Consider the following 13,075-nt stretch of genomic DNA (forward strand, 5'->3'; position numbering starts at 1 on the left):
TACCATAATTTTCTAAATTAACCTAGCAATTTTTTATGTTCAAAATTTTTTAAAATTATACCTAGGATTCTGATGTAACTAATGTAACCAACCCCCTACCCCACACTTATTTTATGCAATGTCCCCATTGCATGTTATGCAAAATAAAGAACATAAAACTAAAGAGAGAGAATTGGAACAGACTCCCCTGGGATAGTAGTGGCGAGGTTGATATTTCTTTTTTAAAGCTCCTTCTTCAGTTGAATTTGGCATCTCTAAATGTAATCGAAAAAGCTTCTTGGAAATGCCTAGAAATGGACTTCATAAATGTGAATAATGCCCGCCTTGGATAGGAGCAAATCAATGACTCGAGAAAGTTGACTGAGAAACGAACACGTTGAGTTGTAAGGAGAAACACATCGTGTTGATTTGATTTCTAGGCAAAAATCGTGTTTTTCTACTGGAACACGTCGTGTTTGGTTTTGACCACGACGTGTTTAAGGTTCAGAACATGAAGTTATTCTTTTCTGCTTCAACTCCGATTTCTTGGTCAAAGAGGGTACTAATGCAATACACCTCTTTATTTTTTCTGTAACGTGACTCGCTTTAGCAATCTAAACTACCAGACTCAAAAAACGTCGCTCAAAGTCTTCTAATTTCTCGTAAACGATTCGACCCCTCACTTGTTCCTCTCACGCTTTAAATACTCGTTCTATTCTCAACCTAACTTCTGCAAAGATCAAAAACAAAAAACTACATAATAAAAGGAAACAAACATTAAATTTAAATTCCTACATTACCCTACTTACTAGAAATTTAAAAAAAAACAAACAAAACAAAACAAACAAAACACACAAAGCAAATAAAAATTGTCTTAAACACTCAAGCACAAATAAAATAAAATGGATAGCTAGTCATCGTCTTCTCCCCCAGCTCCACTTCCGCCGACTCCTCCTTGTCTTTCCCTCTAAAAATCTTCCCAACTCGGAATGTATGGATAAGGAGGATGAGTGTCGGGCTGGTGAATATTCATTTGGTGCATCATGAACTCCAAAGTCATGTTGGTATGATTCACACCATGGGCCAAATTGTCTTGAAATTTCCAAATAGCCAAGTTGTATGGGTCCATGGGCATTTCATCCTCAACTGGAATCACCGGTGGCTCCTCATGTACAGCCACGGGTCGAGGCCTCAATCTCCTTCCCAAGTGCTCCAACACCATAACCTCATCCTTATTGCGGATCAAAAAATTACCCCCTTCATTGTCCTCAAAAATCTTAGCCCTTTTGTAGAGAAGGGGGCTAAAGGGACGTGTGTTTAACATGGTCAGAAAACTTCTGGCCCCATTCTCAAATATTCCATATGACCTTGCCAACTTCGTCACCAACATGCCACCACAAATGGGTGACCCCTTCCTATCATTCTCTCCTCTCTCCGCCAAGTATTTCGCCAAATAGTAGGGTATATCACAAAAAATGTTGGGTGTGATGATGCTCCACAAGAAAAACAAATCAAGGTTTGGAACCTTGTCATCGTCTTTCCTCATGTTGATGGAGCATGTAATGAATCGGTGAATAAGTCGGTGGAATGGTGAACGGATGTCACCTTCTTGTGCTGCCAATGGAATATGTACCCCATTGGCAATTGTGGTCCACCTGTTTGTTCCATTAACCCCATCTGAAAACTCCCTGTGACAGTGCTCCAAAAATGTAACAAATGCTTCCGTCATGGCCTCCGACTTGTTGTAAAGATCCATCCTCCACGCAAACTCAACTATGCTACACTCCCTACACACTCCTCCTAGACAGAAAGTTAGGTTGTTCGTATCAAATGGATCATCCCCCCTCCCCTCTGAACTGAATAGTGGCATAGAACTCCAGGCAAAGTTCCTTATAGATCGGTTGCTGTATCTGAAATAGTCTTCTCCAAGCAGTGCATGTCATCCTCACCCCATCATTCATGAAAACCTTTGTCGAGTATGGGTTCATAGCTTCAACCAATCCAACCTGCTCTAGCCAACTCCAGTTTACTTCATTAGCAATGTAGAATTCCTTTCTCTTCAACTTTTCCAATTTTCTCCTCCATTATGTTAAAGTTCTTTGAGAGACAACCTGCGGGAAGTTGTACCAAGGAAAAATCATTGGCCCCTTGGAACTTGCTGGCCTCTTCCACCTCTCCTCATCTTTTTCTGCACAAACAACACAGGAGACAAACCAATACCAAAAGAAGTGAATAATTATTTTTAGCAAAATTGGGCATTCTAAACAAAAAAACACGCCATGTTGTTCATACAACACGTCGTGTTCGTTGAACAATTCGTGTAGCAGTTTCCGATTTGAACTCATACGATCAGATTAACACAAAACAACTTAAGGGGTTTGCTTAGAACACTAAAATATGCATTTAGACATAGAAAAATCCGGTTTAAATATCCTAATTTAACCAAAATCGGAACCCTAGAATTTATGCAAAGTTAAAAAATTGGGTTTATCACCCAAATCCAACACAAAACTCAGAAAAATCTTAACTTTAACAGGTTTAGGGGTTAAAAATCTTACCTTTGTTGAAGGTAATCGAAGTAGCACCGAAAGGAGTAGAAATCGATGTTCTTGAGGAGAAACTCGACGTGTTCTGGGTGTGGTGGGTGAAAAATGAATGAATGTTGCCTTTTAGGGTTAAAACCCCTTTTTTACTGAGTATAAAAATTGCTATATTTTCGGTAACTGAAAGGTAAACACGCCGCGTTGAAACGGGTTTTTGAGAAAAGTCGCGAAAAAATTCCCAAACACGGCGTGTGAACAACTCATACACACCGTGTTGGGTGCTCATAACAAAATTTTTTATGTTTTTCACAAAATATTTTAACCACACCCCACACTTAAGCCTTGCTTGCCCTCAAGCAACATTTGAATTATTTGAAGACTAAGATTAAAAATCCTTAACAAAACATTATAAATTAAAGAAAATAAATGACAAAAACGAAAAGAAAGGAAAAGGAATAGAAATGCAAACTCAAAAGACGGGTTGCCTCCCGCACGTGCTTATTTTTGAGGAGTCTTGAGCTGGACTCCTTCCCGCTCTACGTTGTAGTGGCTTCCTCCAAATCCATGCCCTGTTCAATCCTTTCTTCGTTTGGCATCCCTTTTTCATAACGCTTGACTCGGTGCCCATTGACCTTAAAACTTGACCCATCCTTGTTCCATAGCTCAATTACTCCATAAGGGTACACTTGCTTGATTTTGAATGGCCCGGACCATCGTGTGTGCAACTTTCCGGGAAAAAGCTTCAACCTTGAGTTGTAAAGGAGAACTTTTTGACCGGCTTCAAATTCTTTATTTCCTTTTAGCCTTGAATCATGCCACTTTTTAGTCTTATCCTTGTAGATCAACGAGTTTGTGTATGACTTGTTTCTCAACTCCTCCAAGGCATTCATTTGCAAGAGCCGATTGGCACGTAGTTCACTTGGTTCGAAGTTACACGTCTTTAAGGCCCAAAATGCTTTGTGCTCGAGTTCCACCGGTAGATGACAGTTCTACCCATAAACTAACCTATAAGGCGTAGTCCCAATGGGTGTCTTGAATGGGGTACGGAACGCCTAAAATGCATCATCGAGTTTGTCTACCCAATATTTTCTATTGCTACCCACCGATCTTTCCAAGATTCTTTTCAAAGCTCTATTCGTGATCTCGGTTTGCCCATTCGTTTGAGGATGATATGGTATTGCAAACCTATGGCATACACCATATTTTTGTAACACCTTTGCTAGTTGATCATTAGCAAAATGGGTTCCCCTGTCACTTATGAGTGCTTTTGGCACTCCAAAACGAGAAAATATTTTTTTTAGGAATTTTACAACTACCCGTGCATCGTTAGTGGGTAATGCCTATGCTTCTGCCCACTTGGAAACATATTCAAATGCCACGAGGATATACTTATTCCCTCTAGATGATGGGAATGGTCCCATGAAATCTACACCCCACACATCAAACATCTTACATACTTGGATGTTCCTTTGTGGCATCTCGTTTCTTGCAGATATGTTCCCTGATATTTGGCAGGAGTCACACTCTCTCGCATAGGTGGTACCATCCTTGAAGATTTTTGGACAATAAAAACCTGCATCGAACACCTTCTTAGCCGTTTACTGAGCTCCATGATGTCTCTCTGTCGGCCCATTGTGGCAATGCTCTAATATGTCATGAATCTCCCTGCCAAACACGCATCTTCTAATAATCCCATATGCACAACTTCTAAAAAGATACAGATCATCCCAAAAATAATATTTGATTTCTGAGAAGAACTTTTTCTTCTGTTGGTGAGTGAGCCCCTTTGGATGAAAGTTGCCTGCTAGGAAGTTTGCAATGTCGGCATACCAAGGTTCTTCCCCTGTAATCATCATCAAATACTCTTCAGGAAAGCTATCCCATATGCCCTTGTTGTCTTTCTCGTCCCTCTCTGGATTTTCCAATCTTGATAGATGGCCGACTGCTAAATTTTCTATCCTCTTCTTGTCCTTGATCTCGATGTCAAATTCTTGAAGTAAAAGCACCCATCAGATCAATCTCGACTATCCTGCTTGGCAAAAAAATATTAATAGCAGAATGGTCAATGAAAACAGTTGTTTTGGACAATATAAGGTAGGGACGAAACTTGTCAAAAGCATAAACCACGGCCAAAAGTTCCTTATCAGTAGTGGTGTAGTTTTCTTGGGTTGGGTTTAAGGTCTTGCTTGCGTAGTAGATGGGTTGAAAGTGCTTATCAACCCTTTGACCAAGCACGGCTCCTAAGGCATAGTCAATGGCATCGCACATTATTTCAAAGGGTAAGTTCCAATTTGGGGCGATAATGATCGGGGCATTAGTCAATTTTTCTTTTAAAACCTCAAAAGCTTCTAGGCATTCTTTAGAAAAATTGAAAGGTGCATCTTTTAAGAGTGGTTGAATCAAAGGTCTCATTATTTTAGAAAAATCTTTAAGAAAACGGCGGCAAAAACCCACGTGACCTAAAAAACTCCTAACGCCCTTCAGATTAGTTGGTGGAGGTAATTTAGCAATAGTATCGATCTTTGTTGGATCAACCTCAATCCCCGATTTGAACACTTTATGGCCCAAGACGATTCCTTCCTTCACCATTAAATGGTATTTTTCCCAATTTAAAACTAAATTGGTCTTCTCACACCTAGCAATCATCAAATCAAGGTTAGGAAGATAATCATTAAAAGAAGAGCCAAAGACAGAAAAGTCATCCATAAAAACTTCCATAAATTTTTCCACCATGTCGTGGAATATAGCAGTCATGCATCGTTGAAAAGTAGCCGGTGCATTGCATAACCCAAAAGGCATGCGTCGATATGCAAATGTTCCACTCGGACAAGTGAATGTCGTCTTCTCTTGATCAATTGATTCGATGGGAATTTGGAAGTAACCTGAAAAGCCATCTAGAAAACAATAATAGTAATGACCATACAATCGTTCAAGCATTTGATAAATAAAAGGAAGAGGGAAGTGGTATTTGCAAGTGGCATCGTTTAACTTGCGATAATCGATGCACACCCGCCAACCGATTACCATTCGTGAAGGTATAAGCTCACTCTTCTCGTTTGTTATGACCATCATCCCTCCTTTCTTTGGAACTACTTGAACTTGACTCACCTATTGGCTTTCGGAAATGCAATATATGATCCCAACATTTAGGAGCTTGACAACCTCCTTCTTGACCACCTCTTGCATTTTTGGGTTTAGTCGTCTCTGATGTTGCATTACCGGTTTTGCACCTTCTTCTAGGTTGATCTTGTGTGAGAAATAGGAAGGACTAATGCCCTTTATGTCGGTGATTTTCCAAGCAATGGAATTCTTCCTCTTCTTTAGACACTCAACGAGACTCTCTTTTTTGGTTGGTGTGAGGTCAGAAGCAATAATCACCGACTATTGGTCATCCTCTTCCAGAAAAGCATACTCCAAGTATTTTGGCAGAGTTTTCAGCCCCAATTCTGTTTTCTAAACACTAAACACAGCGTGTGTATCAACAAAACATGTCGTGTTGTACTTATATAACACGTCTGATTGCGCTTTTTCAACTCGACACGCCGTGTTGAGCTCCTCAGCACGCCGTGTTTGTGCTTTAGAATGTCTTTTTAATTCTTCAAACTCGCTTTCCTCAAGTAACCTCTCTACATCTTTCAAATATTTTTCAGCATCAAAGTCACTTTCTGAAAGGAATACGAATCCACCCATAGTGTCTTCTTGCCATCCTGCCAATTCTTTTTCCATTAGCTCTTCGAATCTGTCCACCAAGAAAACCGTGTCATCACTAAACCTTGAATGCTTCATGGCTCTACCGACTCCAAAAGTGACTGAATCATCCCCTACCCAGAGAGTAATTTTGGACTCTCGCACGTCCACTATGGTGCAAGCGGTGCTTAGGAAAGGTCTCCCAAGAATGATAGGCACTTGATGGTCTTCTTCCATATCTAGCACTATAAAATCTGCAGGAAATACGAACTTGTCAACTTTTACTAGAAGGTCCTCGCATATCCCTCTTGGAAACGTTACCGTCTTGTTATCTAAATGGATCGCCATACAGATAGGTCTTGGTTTCGGGAGGTTCAACTTCTTGAAGAATGAATAGGGCATAAAATTCACACTAGCCCCCGAATCGGCCAATGCGTAACTTGTAGCCAAATTCCCGAATTGACATGGCAAAGTCAAACTCCCCGGGTATCCCATTTTCTTTGGTAGTTTATTTAACATTGCAGCTGAGCAATTCTCGTTCAAAAATACCTTATATGCTTCCTCCATCTTCTTTCTATTCGTGAGAAGGTCTTTCAAAAACTTGGAATACTTGGGAATTTGAGCAACTGCCTCGATGAATGGAATATTGATTTGGAGGGCCTTTATATGATCCAGAAACTTCTTGTAATCTTCATTATACTTTTCTTGTCTAGCTCGGCTCGGGAATGGCAATGGAGGTCTATATGGCTTGATTGGAGGGTTTTTATTTTCTTCAGGTGGAAAACACATCGTGTTCTTCTCCTGAACACGTCATGGAGAGTCGTCAGTTTGCGATTCTCAGTTTTCTTTTCCTGCTTCCTGCACCATTTTTGGATCTTCATTTGGGATTGGGGTTAAAGGTGTGTTTATTTTACCACTTCTTGTTGTGGAAACATATATGTGTGCCCCTCTTGGATTTTGCTCGGTGTTGCTCGGAAGTCCGCCCGGTGACCGCTCATTAAATTGCTTTGCAAGTTGCCCGAGTTACTTCTCGATGTTGAGGATCGAGGCTTGCTGATTTCTCATGAATGCTTGCTGATCTTTCATCATCACTTGTTGCTCTCATATCGTCGTGTCAGTTTAGTTATGTCTCTTCTCGGATGCGGATGCGAAACATGTAAGCATATCTTAAAAATTTGTCTTCTTTTCTTGAACCGACTCTTCTCTTTGATACAACCCTCTCGTCTTTTGCTTGTATTTTTCCTCTTTTTCCTTCTTGTAATCGTGATAAGGTAGCCATTCCCTCTTAGGTTTCCTCCAATCTTCATTATACCTATACCCGCTCGAATAGCAAACTTGAGCTTTTCGGTTTCGTTCTCGTCTAGGTCACAATCTTTGGTTAGGTGAGGCCCGCTAAAATTATCACAACCCACACGGATAACGTGGATGGATTGGTCCATCTTTGTCATCCTACGATCCATGCTATCCAACTTTTCCATCATTTCCGCCATATTATTCGAAACTGAGTTCACTGTTCCTCGAGTTGAGTCATTTCTTGGGTTATGATATTCTATTGAGTGTTTAGAGAATTCTTTAATTAACTCTTTTATCACCGTTGGCGCCTTCTTCGCGATTGGTCCTTGGGAGTCAAGGAGCTGCCTGGTTGTCACATTCACTCCATCATAGAAGATGGAGACCTCTTGTTGAACATTAAGGTCATTATGTGGACAGTTTCTCAACAACCCTTTGTACCTATCCCATGCTTCATAGAGTGACTCGCCTCCTTGCTGTTCAAAGTTTGCAATTGCTTTCTTCAATTTTGCTACTTTGGATGGTGGGCAAAACTGATCTATAAATTCTTCACGCATCTTTTGCCATGTCGTTATAGACCCTGGAGGTAGTGCTTTTAGCCAATATTTTGCAGCTCCCTTCAAGGTTACCAGAAGCATCCTGAGCAGTACATTCTCACGAGGCACATTGGGGATGTTGAAGTAGTCGGCTATGTAGTCGGCCTCATCGATGTGCTTGTACGCGTCTTCGTGATCCTTTCCATAGAACGAAATGTGTAACAACCCGATATTTCAAGTCAATGTAATAGTTTAAGTCAACCATTGTAACTAGTGTTAAAGTAATAAAGAGAAATTATTTAAATATTGTGCATTTAATTATTTTTAAAGATTTAATAAAACAATTAAGGTGAAAATAAGCGTCAAAAATAAAATATTAAATAAACTTGATTAGGATGAATAAAATGGTAGAGATCGTAACAAGGATTCCGAAAATATAAAGAATACCGAAATCCGGGTTATAATGAAGAAGTTATTGACCTATCGAAGATCCGCGACAAAACCGGCAAAACACTATGTAGCGTAAAAAGTGAGTTTACAATAAAATGCTTTTTAGCCTTAGATATCTAAATGAAAGTCGTAGAATACGTTAAACCTTGAACGTACATAAAAAGAACGTCCAAATCTGACTTCGTATGAAGGTGTTATGATTTTTCCAAGATTCGACATAGCAGTACACAGCCCGTAATTCGATATAAAGATCGAGCGATTTTTAGCCGACACAACCTAAACGAGAATCGATGGTCTCGTCAATAGTAGTACAACGATAAAAAGACATACGAAAACGGATGTCGGATGAAGAAGTTATGAATTTTTAACGGATTATCCTATCCCGGTCTGTTAAAAATATAATATTAAAAATAAATTCAAAATTAGCCGACAAAGTCTAAACGAAAGTTATAGAGTATAATCTCACCTACTCGTGGATATAAAGAACGTCGAAAACGGAGCTCGTATGCGAAAGTTATGATTTTTTAAAGTTTTTGACACAAAAACCGAGAAATTTCGCATACACTAGGCCCGGGTTCGGCCACGTCACCCCATTCCTTGCGAGCATTCCCCGTGTCCGACCTGATGACTCATCCGAAGCGGGGTCCAATCCGGTTCCGACGCGTGTCGCGTCTATGGCATGTCCGAAGTCCGACGCGTGCCGCTTGCGAGTTTCCGACGCGTGCCCCTCCCCTTCGCATGCGAGGCGACGCGTGTCCGTCCTCCCCTCTTCGGCCGAGACCTCGCACCCTATATAAGAGGTGCGAACCCTCCCAGTTCATGTTACCAAATTTCACCATTTTTCACACTTTTTCAAATTTCTCACTTCCTTAAACCTTCTTACAACCCCCCAAAGTCCCGGAAACATATCCAACACCCGAAGAACATCCCGAAGCACCTGAAGTCCACAAGAAAATAGTCTTTCCGTTTCTAACTCGACCCTCGCAAAGCCTAGTTTTCAACAAGAACTCCCGGTTTCGTCAAGAAAAATCAATTCTAGTAGCGAAGTGCTGCCCGAATCACCACATTTATCAAGTGAGTTTGTATCCCTGCGTTTTTACTATTTTTCATTGTTTTAGGGGGGGAATACAAGTCTAACACAAGAATATTGTGTTTACAAATAAATGATTTCTAAATACTTTTAAAATGACTTTAAATGTTTTATGAACTCTTTTTAATTTATATTTTGCCAAAATCACATTCATATATATATATATATATATATATATATATATATATATATATATATATATATATATATATATATATATATATATATATATATATATATATATATAAAAGATTTAAAAGGTTTAGGACTGATAATTCGCTTTATTTCCCTTTTCCTTGTTTGGATGTGGGCTCTGGGTAGAATTATTTGTCCGAATGTCGTTTCAATTTTAATTATATATATATATATATATATATATATATATATATATATATATATATATATATATATATATATATATATAAGCTTAAGGGTCTATGCCTTAGTATATTTTTTGTACGCTTTCGTTTCCCTATAAATAGGGTTATTTACTAGAGTTAGAAAAGAGTTTTTACAGACCTGTCTATTGTACTCTGTAAACATTCGAAAGCGTAATAGAGCTGAAACAAGATCATATTTACATCCGGTGTTCAATCTCGCATTCTTACTTGAATTCATACTCTGATTAATTCAATACTCGATTCTTTGATTCATCAATTGTTATCAGAGCAGGAATCACATCTGTGATCTGATTTTCATTCATTCAAAAAGTTTTCGAATCAAATTTTTGGTTCGAAAGTTTCCGCACTTTTTGATTGTGAAAAAATTGTCTAGATCTTAGTCTGTGATTTGATTCTGCATTTGAATTGTTGAATCGAGTGTTCTTCTAGCAATTTCGATTTGATTCAACTAGTTTGTTTTCAAATTTTCAAATCTTCTTAAGAATTTTCAAAAATCCACTTCCGTACAACAATGGCGAGTTTCAATCTCAATTCGATGACCTCATTTTCTCATCTGTTAGGATCATCAACCAAAATTCCAATGCTAATCCCTGAATATTATGATCAATGGGCTGATCGTATGCAGGATTATCTGAATGGTCTTGATGAAGAATTATGGTCATGTATCCCTGGTAATGTCAATGTTCCAGTGACTGTTCACGCAATTGGATCATCTTCTACAAATTCTGGTGTTGATAATCAAACTGATCGTCTGAAGAAACTGGAGAAAAGGTGTATGAGGGAATTGCGAGGAGCTTTACCTCCAGTTGTGTACAATTATGTAAGGAGTTGTACAACTGCAAAGGAGATCTGGAACAATCTGAAAGATTTCAGACAAAAAGAAGGTGAAACAATTGAAGTTTACTATGATCGACTGAACGAGTTAATCTATCGTTGTAATCGCTATGGAATTACAAGGACTTAAATGGAATTCAATCTCATTTTTGTGATGGGTCTTTAAAAAGAATGGAGAAGCGTGAGTATGATGGTGAAGAATCAGCAAAGTTTTGATACATCAACTCTCAATGATTTGTACAATCAGTTGAAGACACACGAAACTGAGGTAAATGAAATTGCTGAGGAGTCGAAGCTGAATTTGGGAGGTCCATTGGCACTTGTGTCAAAGATATCTGAGAAAGAAGCTGATAATGGTGATTCTGAGGAAGAAGAAGGATTCATCATGAATTCGGATGATGAGGCAATTGCTTTTTACTCGAATAATCGTGTTAAGAAGTTTTTTAAAAAGCCGTTCAATCCGAAGACTAAGCTTGCTGAAGTAAAAGGAAGTGTTGTGAGTAAAACTGCTGATGAGGAGAAAAAGAAAGTTGAAAAGAAAGATTCAAAAATGACTGAAGGAAAGATTGAGAAAAAGCTGAAAGGTGATGCTGGAATAGATTGTCATTATTGCAACGGTGCGAATCATCTTGCAAATGACTGTATGCTTCGGAAGAAGGATGAGAGGAAGAATAAAGTCAAGGATGGGGCGTATTATGCAGAGAAGATTGAAGAGGTTCGTGCGAAAACCAAAAATTTGTCATTGGTTGCAAAGGGTGAGCATGAGGATGAAGATGGAACTTATCAAATCTGGTCATCCGGATCAGACGATGAAGAAATGCGAAATCCAACACATGGAGCGTTGTATGCGAAAATGGAGGAGGACTCAGATGATGAGGAATTCAAAGTAAAAGGACGATGCTTCGTATCCAAAGCGGCAGACAAATCTCCAATGACAACAAAGGTACGTAAAATTCTCGAATCTTTTAATATTCCTACACATGCTTATGATTCTAAACTAATATCTTTTGATGAGACGGTTACTTATTTTGATTCAATTGTTGTGTCTGCTAGCAATGAGGCCAACAAATTGTCTATGGAGTTATTAGAGACCAAAAAGATATTAGACTTGAAAATAAGCAAAATTGAATGTTTGGAATTACAAATAACAAATATTATGTGTGATAGGGATACTTTAACGAGTGAAGTCAAACTTTTGTTAGCACAAAGAAACATTTATTGTAATTCTGCTAAAAGACTTTATGGCAAATTAACTGATTTACATCATTCATGTGACATAAGTAAAGAGCAACATAGAAAATTACTACCTTTTCTAGCATTCGAAAGAGCTAAGGTAGATAATATTTCGTATGATTGTGAGTAAATAATAGTTGATTTTGACAAAGTTCCTGATGATAGATATAAATATGGAATTGTCAAAATTGATGAATGTCTTGATGCTAATGAATTAGTTAACATAGTGAATGATACTTTGACTAAATCTGAACAAATTCAAATTTTGAAAAAGACTGAGAATTCAACATCTGATTCACAATCTAATTTTGCTGATATTAAAGATAATTCTGACAATATCAGTGAAATTAGTGAACTTGAGGATGTTGATTGTTCCCAGTTGTCTGTTGTTAATGTTGCATCAACATGTAAAGGAAAAGAAAAAGTTAAGGATTTGTTGGTTGAGAAAGAAACTGATATACCTTCAACTTCAAAAGTTTGTGATATGAACTTCGTGGATATCAAAGACAGTCAAACTGATGATAGCGATGATGAAAATGAAGAGAAAATTTCGAAGGAAAAGAAATCTTCAAAGGAAGAAGAAACTCCACGAATAGTGGTTGATCAGGTGTATGGTGATACACAGAAGTTCGAAAAAGTAATGACTGAAAAAGGAGAACATTACCTTGAAACAAATATCGTGGTTTATCCAAATTTCAAGTGTACTGATGATGTCATTTTACCAAATCAAGTTTTCGTAACAACTGGAAATGTTGAGAATATTAATCCAGAATTAAAGAAATTAGTTGAGGAGGATAATTCAAAAACAAATGATGAAGGTTTTTTCGCAAATCAAAGCACAGTTGAAAACAACTTAACAAAGAATTCGTATGTGTTTCAACGTCAAAAACCACAAAGAAAATGGGTTGAAAAATCAAAAATTGAAAAAGAGAATTCAAAACAAGTTGTAAAGGAAAATGAAAATGTTGTCAAACTAAATTCCAAGGAATTCAAAGATCAAATTGACAAATTTTCGAAGGAAAACAACATTTC

General features: G+C 38.2%; 1 protein-coding gene and 1 non-coding gene across 2 annotated transcripts; one reads left to right on the top strand and one right to left on the bottom strand.

Moving 5' to 3' along the window:
• Positions 1-5,975: 5,975 nt before the first annotated feature.
• Positions 5,976-6,998, bottom strand: LOC145158287 (uncharacterized). Its single transcript, XM_079077206.1, has one exon. It carries the CDS (start codon positions 6,996-6,998, stop codon positions 5,976-5,978), a length of 1,023 nt encoding a protein of 340 aa, XP_078933332.1.
• A 903-nt stretch (positions 6,999-7,901) lies between these two features.
• LOC145162046 (small nucleolar RNA R71) lies at positions 7,902-8,008 on the top strand. Its single transcript, XR_013738901.1, has one exon. It is a non-coding gene; the product is annotated as a small nucleolar RNA R71 (small nucleolar RNA).
• The last annotated feature ends 5,067 nt before the right edge of the window (positions 8,009-13,075 follow it).

The sequence above is a fragment of the Lactuca virosa genome, chromosome 2, assembly GCF_052849685.1.
Source record: "Lactuca virosa cultivar CGN04683 chromosome 2, Lactuca_virosa_CGN04683_v6, whole genome shotgun sequence".
Taxonomy (NCBI): Eukaryota; Viridiplantae; Streptophyta; class Magnoliopsida; order Asterales; family Asteraceae; genus Lactuca; species Lactuca virosa.